This window comes from Typha latifolia, chromosome 9, assembly GCF_019914945.1.
Source record: "Typha latifolia isolate L0001 chromosome 9, TyphaL0001v2, whole genome shotgun sequence".
NCBI lineage: Eukaryota > Viridiplantae > Streptophyta > Magnoliopsida > Poales > Typhaceae > Typha > Typha latifolia.
This window is the reverse complement of record NC_133094.1, coordinates 678,601-699,676: the sequence shown is the minus strand read 5'-3', so window position 1 is coordinate 699,676 and position 21,076 is coordinate 678,601. Positions and strand designations below refer to the sequence as shown.

General features: G+C 38.1%; 4 protein-coding genes across 10 annotated transcripts; 2 read left to right on the top strand and 2 right to left on the bottom strand.

Moving 5' to 3' along the window:
- The first annotated feature begins 143 nt into the window (after positions 1 to 143).
- Positions 144 to 3,293, top strand: LOC140794938 (pentatricopeptide repeat-containing protein At4g14050, mitochondrial). Its single transcript, XM_073147230.1, has 2 exons — positions 144 to 2,294; positions 3,155 to 3,293. Exon 1 carries the CDS (start codon positions 309 to 311, stop codon positions 2,166 to 2,168), a length of 1,860 nt encoding a protein of 619 aa, XP_073003331.1. The 5' UTR covers positions 144 to 308; the 3' UTR covers positions 2,169 to 2,294; positions 3,155 to 3,293.
- A 1,736-nt stretch (positions 3,294 to 5,029) lies between these two features.
- LOC140795431 (cyclin-dependent kinase F-3) lies at positions 5,030 to 11,026 on the top strand. Of its 6 annotated transcripts, none has more exons than XM_073147979.1 (18): positions 5,030 to 5,169; positions 6,115 to 6,373; positions 6,455 to 6,533; positions 6,693 to 6,761; positions 6,882 to 6,971; positions 7,144 to 7,282; positions 7,363 to 7,465; positions 7,554 to 7,606; positions 7,752 to 7,818; positions 8,392 to 8,500; positions 8,670 to 8,735; positions 8,847 to 8,915; positions 9,000 to 9,060; positions 9,155 to 9,262; positions 9,668 to 9,702; positions 9,845 to 9,890; positions 10,482 to 10,545; positions 10,638 to 11,026. In XM_073147979.1, exons 2-18 carry the CDS (start codon positions 6,348 to 6,350, stop codon positions 10,780 to 10,782), a joined length of 1,329 nt encoding a protein of 442 aa, XP_073004080.1. In that variant the 5' UTR covers positions 5,030 to 5,169; positions 6,115 to 6,347; the 3' UTR covers positions 10,783 to 11,026. The 6 variants fall into 6 exon arrangements, 4 of the variants coding, with proteins under 4 accessions (XP_073004080.1, XP_073004079.1, XP_073004077.1 ...); XM_073147978.1 differs by having other exon boundaries at positions 6,045 to 6,373; XM_073147976.1 differs by having other exon boundaries at positions 6,045 to 6,373; positions 10,458 to 10,545.
- Positions 11,027 to 12,033: 1,007 nt separating this feature from the next.
- Positions 12,034 to 17,018, bottom strand: LOC140795118 (uncharacterized). Of its 2 annotated transcripts, none has more exons than XM_073147510.1 (3): positions 15,916 to 17,018; positions 13,167 to 14,460; positions 12,034 to 13,079 (listed from the first exon to the last, which is right to left on the bottom strand). In XM_073147510.1, exons 1-3 carry the CDS (start codon positions 15,991 to 15,993, stop codon positions 12,577 to 12,579), a joined length of 1,875 nt encoding a protein of 624 aa, XP_073003611.1. In that variant the 5' UTR covers positions 15,994 to 17,018; the 3' UTR covers positions 12,034 to 12,576. The 2 variants fall into 2 exon arrangements, with proteins under 2 accessions (XP_073003611.1, XP_073003612.1); XM_073147511.1 differs by having other exon boundaries at positions 12,034 to 13,061.
- A 1,428-nt stretch (positions 17,019 to 18,446) lies between these two features.
- Positions 18,447 to 20,832, bottom strand: LOC140794590 (GTP cyclohydrolase 1-like). Its single transcript, XM_073146678.1, has 2 exons — positions 20,471 to 20,832; positions 18,447 to 19,942 (listed from the first exon to the last, which is right to left on the bottom strand). Exons 1-2 carry the CDS (start codon positions 20,652 to 20,654, stop codon positions 18,687 to 18,689), a joined length of 1,440 nt encoding a protein of 479 aa, XP_073002779.1. The 5' UTR covers positions 20,655 to 20,832; the 3' UTR covers positions 18,447 to 18,686.
- Positions 20,833 to 21,076: the final 244 nt, after the last annotated feature.

Below are 21,076 nucleotides of genomic sequence, written 5' to 3'. Positions count from 1 at the left end.
AAAATTATAAACAAAACGTACTGTTTTGTATACAATCGGCATTTATAATTTGCAGCTATGTTTACACCATTTTGATATTTGATTTAATTGGCTAGATGAGCAATTTTTATCTCTAATCCTATGCCTAATCCATTGTTAACGAAGTTAAAATTTCATATAGAGCAACGTTAAAGAACAAAGAAATGTTTTCGCTTTCCAGAAATGAAATCAAAGAACAAATAGATGAAATGATTTAGTAAGATCACAGTTTAAGTCTTAATATTAGACATAATAAATACTTTATGGGCTTGTGCGGTGATGAGTAATGCATGACACATCTCACCGCCACCATCCCCACTTCGCCTCTCCACCTGGCCGCCGTCCTCCGCTCCGCTGCCGTCCGCCGCTCCTCCGACACAGTATGTCGCGTCCATGCTCACCTCGTCAAGTCCGGGCTTCACCACTTACCTCCCTTCCCCTCTTCCCTCCTCGCAGCCTACGGCAAGTGCCTTCTTCTTCAAGATGCCCAATTACTGTTCGACGAAATGCCCCAGAGGGACCCCGTCCTCTACTCCTCCCTCCTTTCCTCCTTCTCCCACTCTTATCAGCCCTCCTTTGCTATTTCCCTATTCCGCCGCATGCTCTCCGTCGATGCCATCCCTCCCGACCACTTCGTCATCGCCACCCTCGTCAAAACCTGCGGCCAGTTATGCTCCCTTCGCCTTGGAAAGCAAGTTCATGCCCACTTCATTTCATCTCCTTTCTCCGAGGACGAAGTCGTGAAATCTTCTCTTGTTGATATGTACTCAAAATGTGGTGCACCAGAAGATGCCAGGAGTGTGTTCGATACAATTGTTGGCAAGAATCATGTTGTTTGGACCGCCATGGTTTCTGGGTACGCATCGAATGGCCGAAATGATGAAGCTTTGAAGCTTTTCCAGCGAATGCCAAAGCGCGATCTGTTCACCTGGACCGCACTGATTTCTGGGTTTGTTCAGAAAGGTGAGAGCTTTGACGGTGTGAGGCTGTTTCTGGAGATGAGGAGGGAGGGAGTTGATATTGATGATGCTTTTGTACTTTCGAGTGTTCTTGGTGGTGCTTCGCATTTGGCTGCGCTTGCGTTGGGTAAGCAGCTACATGGCATTGTAGTGGGTCTCGGGTATGAGTCCAGCATGATCGTTGGGAATGCACTGATGGATATGTATGCTAAATGTAGTGATATTTGTTCAGCGAGAGCTGTGTTCAAGGGGATACCAGTTCGGGATGTCGTTTCATGGACAACCATGGTGGTCGGGGAGGCACAGCACGGTCGAGCAGAGGAGGCATTGGCACTTTATGAAAAGATGCTTCTTGCAAGAGTGAAGCCCAATGAGGTGACATTTGTCGGGTTGATCTATGCTTGCAGCCATGCTGGTCTGATTCAAGAAGGCCGTAAGATCTTTGATTCTATGATACAAGATCATGGCATAATGCCTTTGCTGCAACACTATACTTGCTTTTTGGATCTTCTTAGCCGATCAGGGTGTCTATCTGAGGCTGAAGATATCATCATGACAATGCCATATGCACCAGATGAAGCTACTTGGGGAGCTTTATTGAGTGCTTGTAAGAAACATGGTGATACCCATATGAGTGTCAGAATTGCCAATCAACTGTTGAACTTGAAACCTAGAGATCCTTCAACCTATATCTTGTTGTCCAATGTATATGCTATTACTGGCAAATGGGATTGTGTGGCTAAGGTGCGGAAGTTGATGACTGATATGAATATAAGGAAAGAGCCAGGATACAGCTGGGTTGAACTGGGGAGAGAGAGCCGCTTTTTCAGAGCTGGGGAAGTTCCTCATGATATGAGAGAGGAGATCATAAGTTTGCTTGAGGAATTGATCATGGAGATGAAGAAGAGGGGTTATGTTTCTGATACTAGTGTTGTCATGCATGACCTGGAAGAGCATGAGAAAGAGCAGCATCTGTTTTTGCACAGTGAGAGGCTAGCTGTTGCCTTTGGGATACTCAGGTCAGTTTCAGGCACTGTTATCCGAGTTGTGAAAAATCTCCGGGTTTGTGGGGACTGTCACACGGTACTGAAGTTCATTAGTGACATTGCGGCAAGGCAGATAATAGTAAGAGATGCCAATAGGTTTCACCATTTTGAGAGTGGGAAATGCTCATGTGGTGATTTTTGGTAAGAGCACAGGGCACATGGTGATACAAGTTCCTAATGATGAATTATTATCAGTTTGATCAGAAGATCGTATTGGTCCATCAAAGCCAGTGCTCCTCTTCACCTTATACCAACAAATTTCAACTCCAAGGTATGACCTGAATTATGTAGCTTATGGGTTTTTATTGGCACATACACTTAAAATGTTAAACCATCAGAACTCCCAAAGTATAAGCTTCAGATGCCAATGCAAATGACATCAAAAGAACTATTCAAATGTTGTTATTGATCTTAAAACTTCATATATGTTGACTGTTGAGATCGTTTTCATGATCTAATTTCACCATCCCTATCCAAACCATGAGAGTATAATCATGCCAGAGTCAAATTGAGTGGGATCGGAATCCAATGTGTAACTATGTGAATATATATATATATATATATATGCAAATGTCCAATATATATAACAGAGCTCCATTTCATATTCACTTGTACTCGGAGATGACGTCAGATAATCAAGATCCTTTTACAGCCATAGCAACGAAAGAGAATGACTACTCTGTTGCAAGCAAGTAAGATTGAGTCTTGCTTAATACAGATTAGAACTATTTACAATAGAATGATATAATGATATAAATCTAATTTATTACAATTTACGTGTGGATAGTCAAAGAATAGAAGCATTCAGATTAGAAAGGTCAGTTTACTGATTGCAACCTTTGTTGAGTCAACCAAGGAACCTCATTAACTTAATGCCTAACAGAATCCTCTAGGTCTCTCTCATCCAAGGGAAAACATAACCATTCACAGAGAAAATCTCCTCATGTCCTCCCACACAACATCTAAGATGATGAAGCTGTTGTTTAAGGGTGTGAGCTCATTAGCATGCCTAGCATTCCTTGTGTTCTTCAAAGGAGCTGCTCTTATTATCGCAATTTCACTCCAGTTTTTAAAAATCCTTGGCTTAGACATGAATAGCCTGCTGATGACACTAAGGGTATGGCTGTGCAGGGGACTAACTATCTTGCTCCCTTCTCGTAAAAGATCGGGGCGTTTCAATGTCCAGTAGCTGTTCAGATCTTTTTGGTGGCATGGGCTCGTGCTCCTTAGAGATTATCAACCCTGCAGCTAAGGAGCTTATGGAGAGGATGAAGATGATGCTCAATGGCATCTCCAGTAGTTCTCCTGATACTCTTTGAGGCCGTGGAGGAGATTCGTGAAATGGTGGTCTCAGATATCATTATCAACTACAAGGAGGCTGTGGATATATCGAGGCACAAGCGTGATTTTTGTATAAATACATTAATGCGCATCATTGTTTGTATGCTTGTATCATGATTTTGGGAGTACATTTTATTGAGAAGATCTCTTATGTTGTAAACATTTTCTTTTTCCATGAGAACTGATGCTTCGAATATATTAGTACCTCTCTCTTGGAAATTATTAGACTAGATGATTGCTACCTTTCATCTAAAACAAAGCAGGGGCCCTTACAATCATACTAAAGTAATGATTTGCATTATTCAATCAACTTATCTATGCTTAATTAATCAAAAAGCAGAAATCAAGTAATTGAATCACCTAAATAGTTTCGTAACTGCAGGATTCTGATGAATGTTCTAAGGGGAAAAATAGTGAAAAGAATATGGTATGATGAAAGGGATCTAAGAAGTGGCACAGACTTACCTTAATTCTGATTAGAAGACATATATAATCGTTTAACTTAGAACCTTTTAAATTCAAAATTAACTCTGATCCGTAATCGAAGAGTACAATTTTTCGTGAATGATGTCCCAGTGCACCAAGGTTAGCCTAGAAGTCTCTTGTAATAAACAAAGAAGAGATGATAAAACTTGCAGCTATGCATTCTTCTGCTTTATGACTTGTTTGTAGCTTACTTAGCAAATAAGCCATCTCCTCTCCACTACCACATACTTTGAGAGGGAAAAAAAAATAGAAACAGTGGATGGCCCCCTTCCAAAGCAATCTTTATTCCTTGGTATCCAATGACCAAATCTTCTCGTCTCTCTCAAATAAGATTTTACTTTGCTCATCCATCCACCAAAGATGACGTGGCAATACCTTACTGGCTGCACAAAAGTGGGACACCATCCTATTTGCAAATAGATTTCTCTTATACATTGGTTTTTTTTACATGATCGCTTGTTGATATGTGGTCCAAATACACACAAAGGAAAGAGGAAAAGAGGGAAGGTTGAACACTTGTGTGGAAGTGGGGCCTACCAGAAAAGCACAAGCATATCCATTCAATATGACAAAGCATATCCCTGGGATCCACACTGCTTTATTTATTTTTAATTTAAAGCATTTGAATGATTTAATCCTAATAATTTCTCAATAAATCATTTCATTATTAGAGAAACTACTATGACAAAGCTACAAGTTTTTGACAGATTCTTTTTAGTGGTGGATCTAAATCAATTTTTAGGGATAAACGGCTATCTTGTATACTTGTCTTCGAACCAAGTATTACTATGATAAATTTGAGGGGTTACCTACTACACCCTAATATTTTAAAATTTTGGATTAATTGGTTATTCAACGAGAACAAAGATTCAAATAATTTGAAAACAAAAATATGATGTTTTGAATTTTGATATTCTCAATGGCAAATATGTAAATCTATGAAAATTAGATGGTCCCCGTTTCTAATTCATCCGTCGTTAACAGCCATTGGCTCGTCCATCGCTGCGCCCAACTGCCGTCCACTGCCTAGGGAAACGACGCCGTTACTCTCCCAGAATGACGATAATGCCCTCCCTTTACCTTATCCACAACGCCATTCACCAGTCTTACCAATGGGACACCTTCGTCATTTTAGTTTCCTAGAGGAGCGTTATAGGAAGTAAATCGAAGTATTTCATTGGTTTTTATATATATATTTTTCTGTTTGGGACTCCTCGCTTCTCTCTCTCTTTAACGCTCTCCTTCGTCTTTTAGATCGAAGAAATTTCTCATCCCCTTCTTAGAAGGATCGCCCTCCGATCGCTAGAATTGCCTCAATGGTGAATGGATTCTCTCGTTGTCTCTTATTCTTCTTTGATCTCTTTGAATATATTGGATCGTTCGTTTTTTGACGGGTTCACACTCGATCAATATTGTATGTGAAGTTTTCCTTTTGATTCTTTCTTGTTGGGTTAAAATGATCATATTGTTATTCTCTATGGTGATTTCATATCAGTTTCTTAATTGCAAGAAGATATTGTTTCGATTGAGATAAATTTCTTGTGCAAGATTGTTTTCGAGGAATCATGGAAAAAAAGGAAGGTCCTTTTTATTATTTTTTTTTTGTAAAACAATGAGTTGGCTTTTTTTCCTTTTCTTGCTTGCGTAATTGATTAGTTGAATGCTGTTGGCTTCTTGGCATCCTTTGTTGTCTTTCTTCCAAGTAAAGAGTATATGCATATGGTTTGAGGATGATTGATCTGGATTGGAGGCTTGTGCTTTTTAATTTTGCTTGTGGTAGGTGTGACATTTTGGGTGTTCTTACAAAACAAGCGATCTTTTAAGTGAACTGATTCCTTTATGTGGATTAATCTGGAAATAGATAACTTGGTCAGTTAGCAAATCAGGATAACTATTAGGTCGGCTATAAGTTGGCCAGATAGTGCTAATTCCGTAGAAAATTTAAAAGGAATGATTATTACTTTAGCATCATAACATGTAATTAATTTGGAGTTCTCTTTTGGAATTTATTGAAGAAGGTGACTAGAAGCATTCTAGATTGCTTGGCATATAGCAGTACGATCATTTGCCCATATTAGACATATCCATGTTAAATTCAGTTAGCGGAAAATATCAACATGATTTATGAGTTTTGATTATTGAATGGTAAATTTTTTGTAGATTCTTATATTATCTTCTTGTTTGCACTTTGCAGTTTAGTTACCCAGATTATTACTTCTGGCCAAAACTCAAATTAGTTTAATTCTTCATCTTGCTGGATGCAGATGAAAATAATTAATTGAGGCTTACAGGAGCTATATTAAGCATGTCGATCATATACTGGATGATGCTTAATCACTCATATCATGAGATTAGAAATTTATTGAGTTCTATACCTTTCGTTCTATCAAATATCAGCGCATGTGACTTGGAAGTTTGTAAGACACATCAAAAAGGTCATCTAGAGGCTCTCCTTTGGCGTTCTTCAGTAGTTCAGTGAGACTGTTACAAAATTGTCATGGTAAAAGTTCAAACCATGGAAAGGTGGGCAAGCTATTGTTTTGTCATATTCTAAAATGTTGTTGGGTAGGGCCTACCTTCAGTTGTTTCTTAACTGTTTTGTAGGTATGCTATTCTAAAGGAGATTGGAGATGGAACATGTGGAAGTGTTTACAAAGCACTTAATCTTGAAACAAACGAGATTGTAAGTATGAAATTCATTAAGTTGTAGAGAAGCTAGGCCTTTGAGTTATCACTGTTGTAGGAATCTTAAACTGTTAAGAAAGAGATCTTTTTATAAACTCTATTGGACAGATAACCTGTTTGTTAAATGGTTATTAGATCATACATGTATTTATTGTAGGTTGCCATCAAGAAAATGAAGAGAAAGTTCTATTTTTGGGAGGAATGCATGAATCTACGTGAAGTCAAGGTTCGTGATCTATCTTAAGCTTTTCATGGAAGTTCTTTGCCATGAAAAGCTCTTTGCCCTGAACTCATCGCCTATTTCTTTTTCTGCAAGTACACTAAAGAAAATACAATCCTTTTGCAGTCCCTCCGAAAACTGAATCACCAAAATATTATCAAGTTGAAGGAGATAGTAAGGGAAAACCATGAGTTGTTCTTTATTTTTGAGCACATGGTAAGTATGGGGTGTTTTTAATACTTTGTTTTCATGAAATTGAAGTAATTAACACTTTTTGGATGTTGTTCAGGTGTTCTTGATATGTGATACCAAGTTTATCCTTTTTTTTAATGATATCCTCCATTGTGAGACCTAAACTTTTTTTGACTTTCTGGATATATGTGCACAGGAATATAATCTGTATCAAATAATGAGAGACCGACGATCTTCTTTTTCTGAAAGGGAGATACGGAACTTTATGTCACAAGTACTGCAAGGACTTGCTTATATGCACAAAAATGGATATTTTCATCGTGATCTGAAACCTGGTAATTGATTTGGAATAGCTTATTTGAAGTTGATAGTTCTCTTAATCAAACTCTTATTGAAGTATTTTATGCTTTTCTAGAGAATTTGTTGGTGACAAATGACATCATTAAGATTGCTGACTTTGGACTGGCAAGGGAATTAGATTCAAGACCTCCTTATACAGAATATGTTTCTACAAGATGGTGAGTTAAATTGAGATAATATACCAAATTATATTCTTGTAGTGATAGTAGATACTGAATATCTAATGGATGAATGTCCTCCGAGAAGGTATCGAGCACCGGAGGTCTTGTTGCATTCGTCATTGTACACCCCTGCAATTGGTAGCTACTCTCTTGCTTGGGCTCTTGTTTGTATTAATCTTCTTTTCTTGTATTATTATTCGTCATTGTACTTTGGGTGCTTTTTTAAAGTTTTTTAATTTTATTTTTTGTGATGCAATCATTAACAGCCAGATTTTTTTTGCAGACATGTGGGCAATTGGTGCTATTCTTGCTGAACTGTTTACATTGTCTCCACTTTTCCCTGGTGAAAGGTAAACAATTAGACCACTATAGTTTATAATATGCATATCCCAGCATTATAACTTAAGTTATAAATGCTAAATACATGTTCATTTAATTTACGTAATGAATCTATTAATACCTTGCTATGGATGTTTTACCCTTATTCTTGTTGGATATACACTATATTATTAATGTGACAATTGCTTGGTTCTTCGATGATTTCTGTCATGGAAACAATGGTTCTCCTTTTCTTTTAGTGTGATGGCTGTCTACAACTCTACTATATGATGAAGCCTATATACATTTTTTCTCGAACATGGTATCCCATTGCATTAACTGTAACATAACTATCAATATTTCTTTAATGGAATAATCTATTCTTCATGCAAGTAAACAAGTATTTTGTAAAACAGCCTGTCTTCTTGGTGACATAACTTTTAGGTCTTTTTCATATTTTAGGACCTACCAGAAACCTATCATGATATGTTTATGTGTTGCCCAAATCTGAATCATCAATTACTTTCTGCTATTAAACGTTGATATGCTTTCTATACATCAATTTGTACTTTTAATAATTTCCTAATCTTCTAGTTTCATTTCAGTGAAACAGATCAACTATACAAAATATGCTGTGTGCTTGGAACTCCCGATGCCACAATTTGGCCAGAGGGGATGGAACTTCCACAATCAAGAAATTTTAAGTTCCTCCAGGTGGATTGCATCACTAGCATCTTTCCTATTATTCATTATTTTCAATAAAGAATGGAACTTCAAAATCTCAATAATTTTTAGTTCCTCTAAGAAGTGGGAGGCATCACACTAGCAATTTGAGAGTTTATTTGTTATTTTCAGTTATTCTAACTCTTTTGTTTTATAAAAGATTCCACCAGCCAATCTATCAGAGATTATTCCCAATGCTAGCTTGGAAGCAATTGATTTGATCCTGGTATGTTCCTGAGTACACTTTTTTTTTTCTCTTTCTTAACCAATTTTCTGTCAGTAACAGAATTTTCTACTGATTTGTGGTTATTTTGTCATTTCATGGATAATTCCACAGCAACTCTGTTCCTGGGACCCACACAGGAGGCCAACTGCTGAGCAGTCACTCCAGCATCCCTTTTTCCATGTACTAATTTGCATATTTGTTTTTCTTTTATTTTATTGTTTTTAGCGGAGATACCTCTTACCTACTTGTACACGTTTGGATTAGGTGGGGTCATGGGTTCCAGGTCCTCTCCAGGATCCTTTTTATCCAAAGATAAACCAAACAGGTGAGCTTTGGTCCGCATTAGTTTACATAGAACATGTGTTACCTGAGGTATATATTTATCTTGCTGGAGTAATAAGTTAAAGCCACCATCTCAGGAGCACAGCCAAGACTCGAACTGAATTTATGGGATTTTGGTACTGAATCAGATAATGACTGCTTTCTTGGATTAACTCTGGGCATCAAGCCTAGTGTTTCAGATATAGGTACTATCCAACATTTCTTAATTTCTTTTCCCTTTTTTCTTCCTTTTACATGGACCCATTGATAACTTAGCTGATGAGATGAATTATGATAGACAGATGTAGGGCAAAATGCTAATTGGTTAAGTGAGCTATGTCAATTAATCTCTTTTTGGATGCTCCTAAGATTTCTATCATTGCATGATGGATCAAGATTGATTTGACCTTACGCAAATGCCTCTCTATTTTTAAAAATAATAATACCTTAAAATTGCTTGTTGAGGTTAGAGCTTTGTTCTTAGGAATAACATAGCATTGGTAGATGTTTTATTCATGTTCTTTTCTGATAGATGTTTTACTTTATCTAGTTAGTCTCTTGATGTCCCAGAATTATGTATGTAGCTTTCCAACGTGCTCTTTTATTTGCAGATGCTGTTAACCATGTATCACACAATTCGAGAGAGGTGAGTTGGTGGTGGATACATATGCATGCATGCTCACATTTATGATTGCGGAAAATATCTTTTTTGTGTATATTTGAACACATGCAAACTTCTGCATGTTTCCTCTAATATATCATGAAGGCCACAATCTTTTGACCTGCAGGAATCTCTATTCTGCTCGGGCTATCAGGACCACGCCACGCAATCAGGTTATTTTTATCTCTTCTTTATGAACCCTGAGTGTAACTCTTATAAACAGTTGGCACTTCACTTTTATCTCTTCTTTACATAGTCCATTTTTCTAAGATGATTTGCTTGTCCTTACTAATCTATCAAATGTATGCCCTCTTGTTTGAATTATGGAAAATACATGTTATAGTTGTTATGGTTGAGCATGTATGTTCACTAAAAGCATTGTCAAATAGCCACCACTTGAATTTTTCCCTCGGCAACAGTTTTAATAACCTTCGGAGCTATTGATGTCAGTCACACATAGGTTCATAGGGCTATTATCATGCATTAGAGCTTCCTGTTATGGCTCAGGTGGTAAAGACTTTTTTCAGACATTATTCTTTCCAAACTACTGCTGAATGCAATTGTTAGTGAAAGTTTATCAGTTATTAACTCATTTGGTGTACCCTCTCAGGCATACTGTTCAAGCTGATTGGCATGGTGTTTTACTTCATTATGTTTTACAGTCTTTACGAAGATATATCTATTTGTTCTGATTAGAGTTTATACAAGATCTCTCATGTGTTGTCCCCTTACAATTGCAGTGTTTTGGCCTTTCATATCTTCAGATAATAACATGAATGATGTACCAGCATCAATCTCATCTTGGTCACCAGCATACATGGCCAACAGGTAACCACTAGTATCAACAGTTCACCTTATTTGATACTAAATTATTGATCAATCTCCTCTCAGCTTACATGTTATATTTTTTTTCTTTTAAGGCAAGCCTTCCTACCGACTGTCGGGTTATCAGCTACCTCGCCTTTCAATATGTCCTCCCTGCAGCCGAATTTATTAGAGAACCATTCATTTGGATCACTGATGCCCTTATCCTCACCCATTCGGCAGGTTAATTTTTTTGAGTAAATACAATTATTAATCCACACCCTTTAGTTGTTTTTGTTTTTCCTTTTTCTTTACAATTTAATTTTATGACCATATTTGAGATGGTCAAATAAGCGGCTCATTAGTTGTGATAACTGTACATTACCTTCCTTTTTTTTTCTACTTTTTAATTGGAGAACCATTCCACGGATGGTTAACATCTTGTACATACTTGTTAGATGACTTATGAATCAATGATAGATGAAGAAGTCTATCTTGAACCGTATGAGTGCATATTTATTCTGCATTACTGTTTGTTGTATTAAATGTTCTAACCAAAGAGATACTCCAGTGCTAAATTGGGCCTCCACTCCCAATCTTGACTCCATATGCTTCCCCAGCTTTAATCTATAACTAAAATCCAATCCAGGTAGAAAAACTTAAGATCAAGATTGATAGTCTCTATAATGACATCACCACTTACACTATTATCTATTTACATTGAACTAAAAATTAAAATAAGATCAATTTAATTATTTTTTATCTTTTATTTCAATTATCAGAATCAACCACCATCTTATCTATAAATTGTATCCCAACAATTATTCCAATAAGAAATTAGAATATGTCTTACTCCAGAATAAAATACTTATTGTATCCCATTTATAATCGTTTCTTATTCCGCAAGCAAACTGTCAAACGTGTCACTGCCAACCACGTGTCCCAATCTGCATAAATCTTCCCACCACGCGTCACCACAGGGCAGTGACACGTGGAAATCTACATAGAATATGGATTTAGCTGTTCATGTGCTGTCCTCCCAAATTTGGCCACGCGGCCCCTCAACCATGGCAGTCAAAGTAAACGTCGACTCTTTAACGAGCGGTCTCAAAGAAGCCACTTCGGCAGCTGCCGTAAATGTAACAGTAACGTACGGCGGACGGCCATGGGCTAAAATTTAGAAAATAGGGGCATTTTCGTAATTTCACAACGGCCTCTCCTCTCCGCCTATTTAAAGTCTCTCTCTGTCTCTGTGTGTCTCTGTCTCTCCATCTAAGTGCGAACATCTCTAGTATACAAAGAGAGAGGGTATTTTGTAGCAGAAAAATATACAACCTCAAAGTACAAGCTGGTGTTTGATGATATAAACTATTAACTACAGAGGGCATCACTTGCCGTCTCCACTTGGAACCTTAGGATGCAATTTTTAGATGAACCACACCAATGACAAAAAGGGAAGGGGTTTATGAATGAATTATAAAGGAAAACAATCAAAAATTTTGATCTGAGAGATGAAGAAAATAAAAGATATGAATAAATTATAGTACCACCATCCTTTTCTTCCCTTCCAGTTTCTTCTTCCCCTCTAATTTTACAGTTTGGTATAATATACACAAAGCAAAATCATGTGGCAGTGCAGAAAATCCTACTACTCAATTTCTTAATGCATAACACCTAATAGGATCTACTAATTTCCTATTCCAAGTTGTAGCCATTTTTGGAAGAGATGAATCCGATTCTTCCTAAAATGACTCATCAAGTTGGGAATAAACAAAGGAAAGAAGGCCGCCTTATCGACTAACAAAAGTTCTTGAGGATAGCTAGCTACTTCACTGGGAGGATACACTGAGAAATAGGAGTTATCTAGGAGTCAAAGAAGGATCTAAGAAATAACCCTAGTATATTCTAGGACCTACAGAGTCCAAGCTCGTACCTGAAAGAGCAGCTGTAGCAAGTAAAGGCAGCAATACAAAACAGGCCATCTAACTCGCAATGCTGCTTCCTTTGGCGAATTCAGGATCAGCATTTCAATAGCACAACGAGAATGTCAGGGTATCAAAAAGGAATCACATAAGGCAAAGCAATAACATCTGCTGACTCGACGTGTAGTGCCTCATCCCACACCTGGGGTATTCCGTCGGGCTCAAGCTTTGACTCGGGCTTTGGCCGAAGTTGACCTCTGATAAACAGCCACTCCTGGTCATCAGGTTCCGGCCATTCTTCCATTTTAGGAACAGAGTACACTTGGGTGAGATACTTGGAATCCGGGTGAGGTGGTCTCATAGAAACTTCACCATTCCCACTAGCGACTGCAGAAACCGGAAGCCTCAATTCAGCCGGAGGTCGCTGAGCTTCTGGAATGCCATTTGTCTTCTTTTCCTTATTATCTAGGAGCTTTTCTGCCTTAACATTAAATATGGCATCCGGTTTGACAGAAGAACATGGTGCAGCGACATGATATGGCAGCAATGTTCTACCATTCTCCACAGGAAGGTTGGAGGGGGTCATTCTTGGGAACTTGGTAGGCCGCATATCATGTTCTGTATTACATTGCAAATCTAAAAATATAAAATTGAAATGAAAAGGTATACCTATGAATGGGATTCTACAAAACTCAGTAAATACGGTAACCTTGTGTAACTCACCATGGAGTAATCCATTTGTCTCAAAGTCCTTCCTCTTCTTGACATTTGCATCACTACCAGAATTTTTTCCATCATCATTATGATGGGCTACGGTTTTTATATTTAGACCATTTGTCTGATTACTTCTAGGGTTGTCTCTCAATTCATTGTGTTCTTTGTGCTTGTCCTCACTTTTCTCCTTTATTTTCTCCTCTTTTTTTTTCTTCTTAAGTTTGTGTTTATCTTTTCTCTTTTTCTTCTCATCCTGATGCCTATTACTGTCATTTTCCCTCCTTCCTTCATCTGTTTCTCTTTCTTTGCCTGTTTCCTTTCCTTGAATTGCTCTACCAGCATTCTTCTCCACATACTGTGCCATAGCATCATTTCGTCCATGCTCCATGGGCAGAAGCATCCTGTTACCATTTTCCTTTTCCTTCTCCATTGCATTTGTAGGGCGTATGTCCTCAATTTTCCTCTGAATAGAACTGGAAAACCTTTCTGCTGGTTGACCGATTCCATCATTTGTTCTTTGCACAGCACCACCTGGATTTGTGATAATTTTGTTATGCATGCCTCTCTCTGTCCCTGCCGCAGTTGGAGACCATGGTTTTCTTTGTGTAGAACCAGTAGGTATATGTGCTGATTGACCTGCTCCTCCATTTCGTCTTTGCCCTGTTGTGATTGTGACTGCTGTTTCAGAACCCAGCCCCTCACTTTTCTTTTGAGCTGATATACTGGCATTGCTAATCTGTTGTCGCACCTCATCATTCCTTCTTTGTGCAGTACTAACGGAGCTCGGAACCATTTTGTTGGCTGTAATCTTTTCCCTCTCTGCGGCAGGTCCAGCCCACAATTCATCAAGGCTTCTTTCAAGATGTGTACTGATGGAGTTAGGGACCATCTTATTGATTGTGACACTTTTCTTCTCCATCGCAGGTGCAGCACTGAAGCCCTCAAGGCTTCTTTCAACCACGCCGAAGTTCTCGACCAGTTGGTTTGCTGCCCCCTTTTCCTCTCTAATCCTTCTACCCAACTCCTCCATAAATTTAAAATCTTTACTTTCCTTAGCAATCCAGTTGCTCTCCCCAAACCTTTCTTCATGATGATTTTCGGTCTGTTTTCTGTTTCTTTCTTCTGATGTCCTGCTTTTATCCTTATCCTTGTCCTTGTCCTTTTTCTTGTCTCTGCGCTTTTCTTTTCGATCTTTCTTCTCTTTGTGCTTGTCTTTACTCCGGTCTTTGTCCCTCTTTTGTTTGCCTTCTTTTCTTTCTTTATCTCTCTTCTCCTTTTTATGTTTCTTCTCTTTGTGCTTCTCCTAAAAAAGTTATTACATTTGAGAGTTATAAACAATTTGATCACAAAGCTCATAGAATAACCATGATAGGAAAAGTAAGACATAAATAACATATTCTACAAACAGGACAAAGACAAAAGAGAACATGGAAAGATCAAAACCAGAAGACAACCCATGGAAGTTGAATTCTCACCACCCAATAATCCCACAAACAAAGCCTCAATCCTTGGACATCTACATATAGCAGATCCATAATCTACTACCAAGAAGGCATAAGAGATGGAAAGACAACGAAGCAGAGACAAAAACATGGAGATGGAAAGAGATTGAGTGCAAGAGGGCACTTGGAACAACTAGATGCAAACTAGGGTCCTCAGAAGTTCATAAGTACAAGAAGCTGCCACCAAAACTAGCACTATCAAAAGAACCACTGGGTCTCACCATTCAGGCTAATGAAGCGTCTCAATTAGACAAACAGAAGATGTATTAACAAGAACTTCTCCCACTCAGTAATCAATAAGTAAACTTCCATAGTGACATGATATAAAATAGTAAAGCTCTAGAAAAGGCAAAACCCTGGATCTTTAACCAAAGAGTAAGATGAAACAATCCAGGAAATATGCAAATAGAAAGCCAAAATATTCTAACCTTAAAGATTGTACTGGTCTAGCATGTCTAGCAAAATCTGATGAACCATAGTGTAAATGGATCTGCAAATCTCAAATCAATAAATACCTCTATAATACAAGAATGAACTCTCTTCATATGCATCCATGACTCAAAACGTGTTCTTCATAAATTTTATCCAGCTTCAGTAAAAATCAATTCTTATAAATGGAGTATACTCAAAAAGATATAATGTCCAAGTGAACTCTCTTTTTAGAAGTTCATCCAATTAATATAGGACGCACAGAAGAGCAGAATAGTTTTCAACGATCCTGAAGGCTTACAATTGAAACCAGTGAGTTTATCTCAGAAAAGGGTGCTTGTAAACACTCTAGCCACCTTACGTACCCTAAACCTGCAATTAACATGATTCTCTCAACTCAAGATATTCCCACCATTTAAAGCATCAATCATATCAAACCATCAAATCCATAGGCGAGAGGGAAGTATTCCTTTGTGACAAATGTTTAAAAGGTCATAGCTAAAACCGCATAACTCATGGAGCAGTATAAAAATGAAAGTATTTCTGAGTTAAAATGAAAATGCATCTATATGGCAAAGCAAGTTATCATTATTGTGATAATTTAGGTAATCAAACTGAGAATCACGATAGCTTTCAAACAACAAAGGAATATCTTGGCCATCAAGTGTCAGATCAGAAAATATGTCTTATCTTCGTAAATTTGCAATGCACCCGAAAAACCAAAAAAAAATGTCATGCACATCAGGAACTCTCTTAAACAGCCAAGAGAATGAATCTATGACGCTAAACATGATTGATAATGTATATAAAACTTATGGAAGTTGAACCTTTTCTAATAAATCTACTCGTTCACTTGTTGTCCTCTTTTCATATCCTGGTGGCGGAAATGGGAAGCAGCGAGACATAGCTCGGTAGCCCTGGACCAGCTAAAGCTCTTACTTTCCAGTACAGCAGTTCCAGGAAGGGAACAGACTGCCAGCCATACACTTGCCCATGCACCATGTCCTCACACTCATTGCCAGCTTCAGAACCTTCCCATTATCTAATTTTGCCACCGAGAAAAGCCAAGCAACAATCCAAAACTCTCGCACCTTAGAGAAACTTTTGCTATGACAAGGCTAAAATATTTCAAAGAATAATCCAATCCCAATGTTATCTGACTTCAATAAATTGGAATCATCAATAAAGTTGCCCCACCTTGCAACACCACCAGATACCAAGATCTCTATTTTTAACAATAACATCACCCCCTCCTCAAACTCTAAGAATCCAACAGAAACACATCACTTGAAGAGGCTGTGCGGAAATTGGAATGAAACGCAGTTGGCTCTTAAACTGCAGTCCTCTTCCATTCTCAACTGATCTCAAAAGCTCCTTAGAGACTCCCACCGAGCTCAAAATTCCTCGATCGCAATAAAGGAACTCTCTTGATCTATTAGACCGAACCCTAAGGAGCCCAAACCAACCCTGCCCACGTAGAAAGGAGAGAAACCCAACTCAAAAAAGATGGCAAGAAACTCAAATTCCGAACCAAAGGCGAGACGGGCCGACGAGATTTGAGGAGAATGGGGCTCAAAAGATCAAATTTTGATTTGGGTACGAAAGATTTCCCTCAATCTACCTCTTCCAATCTTCGGAATAGCTCTATTCCTCTTCTGGATTACATATCCCTATAGAAAATCTCTACGGGATGAGAACTTATTCTGCTTGCTTTTGAGGGGGAAGGTCTGTTCTTCTACGGAAGTTGTACGCAGGAGGAGAGGAGAGAGAGAGGAAGGAGGAAGAGGTGAGAAAGCTGCGGCCCCCTTTTCGTCTCCCTCTACCAAAAGAAAACCCAAAGGGGCAAGAGAGAGAGAGAAGGGCGAGGAGGAGCTCAGGGTGGGGTATATATAGAAAGCTGTGGTCAAAAAGGAAAGCTTATTACTGTTTAATTATTTGGTATGCTATTAATTTAGCCTTGTAATGGAGAGTTAAGAGGCTGGGTGTGATATTTAACAGAATGGAAAAAAAGAGAGGAAGATATTAGCAAAAATCTATTACCAAAAAAAAAAAAAGGAAGAATGAAGAAGAATTGAATAAAAAAAAAGAGTGGGAATAATTCTATCAGCACCAACAAAAAGCCTCCACAAATTTCATCCACTTGCCTCGACTCCCCAAGATCTGAACTTGGGATTTTTTTATTGTTAATTTTCTAGAGTTAATGAGTCGAGTTTAATTGAGGTGAGTTGAGAATAGTTTAGGTTTGGTTTGAGCTCATGCTTTAGAAATTCTAAGTTTTTCTTTTTCAATCCTTCTAATGGTACATCAGATGCATGGGCTCTGCATTTCCTCAGATACATTTGTCGTGAACTCATCTTCCATTTACCACCAAGATAAGAAACAAACAGCCAACAATTACTCCATAATGGTATCAACAACAATAAAAGCCTGCAGAAATATCATCACTCACACTATTATCTACTATTTCTCTTCTTTTTTTCATTTTAACTTTTGGTGTTGTGTAATAAAAAACTGAAAAAGAAATGAAATTACTGTTGTTGGCGTTAGCACCTTATCACATACTTCTGAAATCTTTTCCAATGTAACACTGGTAAATCTTTTATCAGTGAACTTTATGATGTTCTATATATTGGTTTCGGAAATAAGATCGATTGTTTGAGAAATTCTTTTCGAAAGTTTTGGATTAGAAATCAACTAATCCGGATCAGGACTTCAATCAATGGTTTTCACTTAAAGCATGTGCCACATGATGCTAGGTTGTATCTGCTTATACTTGATTCTATGATTAAGTTTGATCCACCTCAAGAGCGAAAAAGAGAGAAAGAGAAACGAATTATACTTTATGTTCTAGGCATCAGCCAACTGCTTGAAAATCCAGGGGAAGCATGCAATCTTGAAGAGTTCAATCTCTTCATAATTAGCAACAGCATCCATTTGCAAGAGCTTGCTCACTAATAATACAAACTACGCAAAGAACAGAAATTACTTATATGAGGTAATATACCAAAGAACATGTAATAAATTGTTAGACACATAACAAGGTCTACCCATCTATTTCTCTCTCATACAATGAAATAATGTGTATAGACAAAGTACAACATGTTAGTAACAATTTGATTCAAACAGTCACAAAATCTGCGTCGAGTATAGTATTGAACAATATGTCCTTAATACTAATTTGCTCTCTCAAAATGCATAGAAATCGAATGAATTCAGTAATAAATGAATATAATGGAGATTCGGTTATCTTAAATAGTTGATACTAAATTATTCTCTGAAGCTAATTTTTTTTAAATAAATATAAATAAGTGAATATACGATAATAAAATACAATTTGAACTCTTTTTACTCCATGATCTTTAATAGTGTATGGATTCTAATTATTCTTTGGCATAAAATTTGTAAAAAAATTCATATTCAAAGCATAATTTTTCTAACAATAAATTGAAAAAGGAATCTGAAATCTCGTTGTGAGTTATTTATAACCATGGAGTATAACCATTTCTGCCACTATTCTGATGCCACATTCTGTACGCTGAGACAGCTTCTTGATTGTTTTAAAAAAGAAATCCAAGAATACCCCATTAGTGGAACAATGTCATCTTCCTGAGGCAGTACCAGTTGAGATTGCCTCTAAAAACAGTGACTTAGCTGCAGGATCAGTTGAGAACTGACCCATAACTGCGATAGTGACAGTACTGCTTCCCACCTTCTTGATCCCTCTTGATATCATGCACATGTGAGCGGCTTCGATGACAACCATTACTCCTCTACTAAAAATAGAATAGACTGCTTCTGCTATCTGTCTTGTAAACCTCTCCTGCACTTGGAGCTTGCAGCTATAGAAATGAACCAATGACTGCAGTACTGCGCGCTCAATTCCTTCACCTTCTTCCTCATAAAAGTAGCCTATATGGACTACTCCATGGAATGGCAGAAGATGATGCTCACATAGAGAACAGAAAGGCAGACTTAGCTCTGAATATATCCCACTTCTACCAATTGCAACCTCTCCACTATCATTAGCCTGCAATTTAACTTTACCAACATTGAGATCACTCAGCTTCATTTGCAGATTAGAGGTCTTGAAGTTCATCAGCCACTGCACATAACGGTATGGTGTGCCCACTAGTTCCGCTCTCAAGGGGTCCTCACCAAGAGACTGAAGAACAGAAGCTGCTGCAGAAACCATAGCAGGGTAAGTAGACCCTGACTTTGAAGAGATCCTACCATTGGTGAAGTTCCTCCTGCTATGGCCATTGCATAAGGACAACGCAGGAGATCTTGCTGGGCACCAGGAATGAGCAACCGAAAGGTGTGCATTGCCTTTTTCAAAGTATGTATCCCTCAGATTGAGAAGTGTCAAGAAATCATCCCAGAAAGAGCTAATATTTCCATCTTCAAACACTCCAGCACATGACGAGAATGAAGCTCGAGCCCAACCTTGCATGTCCCATTTGGATTGACTCATTGCATCAGGATTGCACCTAAGAGCATCTGGAAGCTGGATGTGCCAACACTGAAGAGCAACAGCCACACCCGCTGGTTTAATGCTACTGTGAAGTGCAGAACAGACTTCGTCAGCCAGTCTTTTTGGGTCTTGCAACCTCTTGGCGAAGACATCAGTAACTCTCGAAAGCTTGCTTAAGCCGACAACCCGTTGCCCTGATGGAACATAACCGATGTGGCACTGGACACGAAATGGAAGCAAGCAAGACTCGCAAAATGAAAACAGATTGATGTCGCGAACAATGACAAGTCCTCCAGCTCCTCCTGCATAACCCTGCCCATCTTTAAGACCAGCTTCTGTAAACAGAGCACCTTGCACGATATCCTTCGCCTTCTGTCTGTAACCTAAAAAAAATATTACACTGGTGTAATCATACTGTCAAAATTTTCTCTTATTATCATCCATAAAACTCTATAGAAATTTTCTGCTAAATGGATTTTAACCAAGCTGATTCATATTGCTCGTCATGTCTATCTTGATTTTAAGTTCAGCATTCAAAAGCAACTTCCTAATTATACTCATCGTCTATTTATATTCCTCTTCTACCTGCTCTTTTTTGCATCATCTGAGTACCGGCAACAAGCATGTGACCAAGCTGAATTATCTAACAACAGGCAAATAAAGAAAAGAGCTTTAAATCGATCGTCAATGGATTGAATTTTTAGTGATAGGTTAAAGCAGGGGAGGTATTTGAAGTCAAGATTGGTAGTGAAATATAAAAGTATAGCTAAAAATCCGATCTTTTTTCTCTCCCGACGCATATCAAATTGTATCACAATATCACATAAAAACTCCTTTTTGGTATAAGATCAATACATCTGAATATCTGATCAAATGAACAAAAAAAAATGAAGTATAAAGATAGAACCGACCACTAGTTCCCTCCCTAAATGCCTTGGCGACTCTTTGCGGCGTTCGACGAAGCCCTTCTCTTTCATGATCCTCCCCCAATCCCTGCAGTAACACCTTCACGGCCTCCTCGATTGCCCGAGTCGACTCGGCCTCGGCCTCGAGCTCACCCTCCTCCTCCATCTCCTCCTCGAGAGCTGCTCCCATAGACACCGAAGAGAAGGCCAGGGGTAGAGATTAGAGATTAGAGATTAGGGAGAGAAGGATGGGTTTGGATTTGGAAGGAGAGCCACGGAAATGGAGGGATGGAGTTGCTCCTCGGGAAGTGTGGATCAACTCTGTGATTTTCTGATGCGAAGGCTTTTACTTTTACTACTCAAAAAACAACCAAATAATTCTCCCAAACTATAGATCAACTTGATTGATGCATGTAAATGACTAAACTACCCCTATTCTTCGATATTAGCACTTAATTTATATCCTGTTGTAGTACTTATAATATTAACACAATTCTTATAGTTGAAAAATTCTCAATTGATAATTATGTAAAAAGAACCTTGAAAAATAAATTTATTTGTTAAAAGTAAAATAGTAGTGTCTTCTCTAAACAAGAGTTTTGGGCCGGGCCG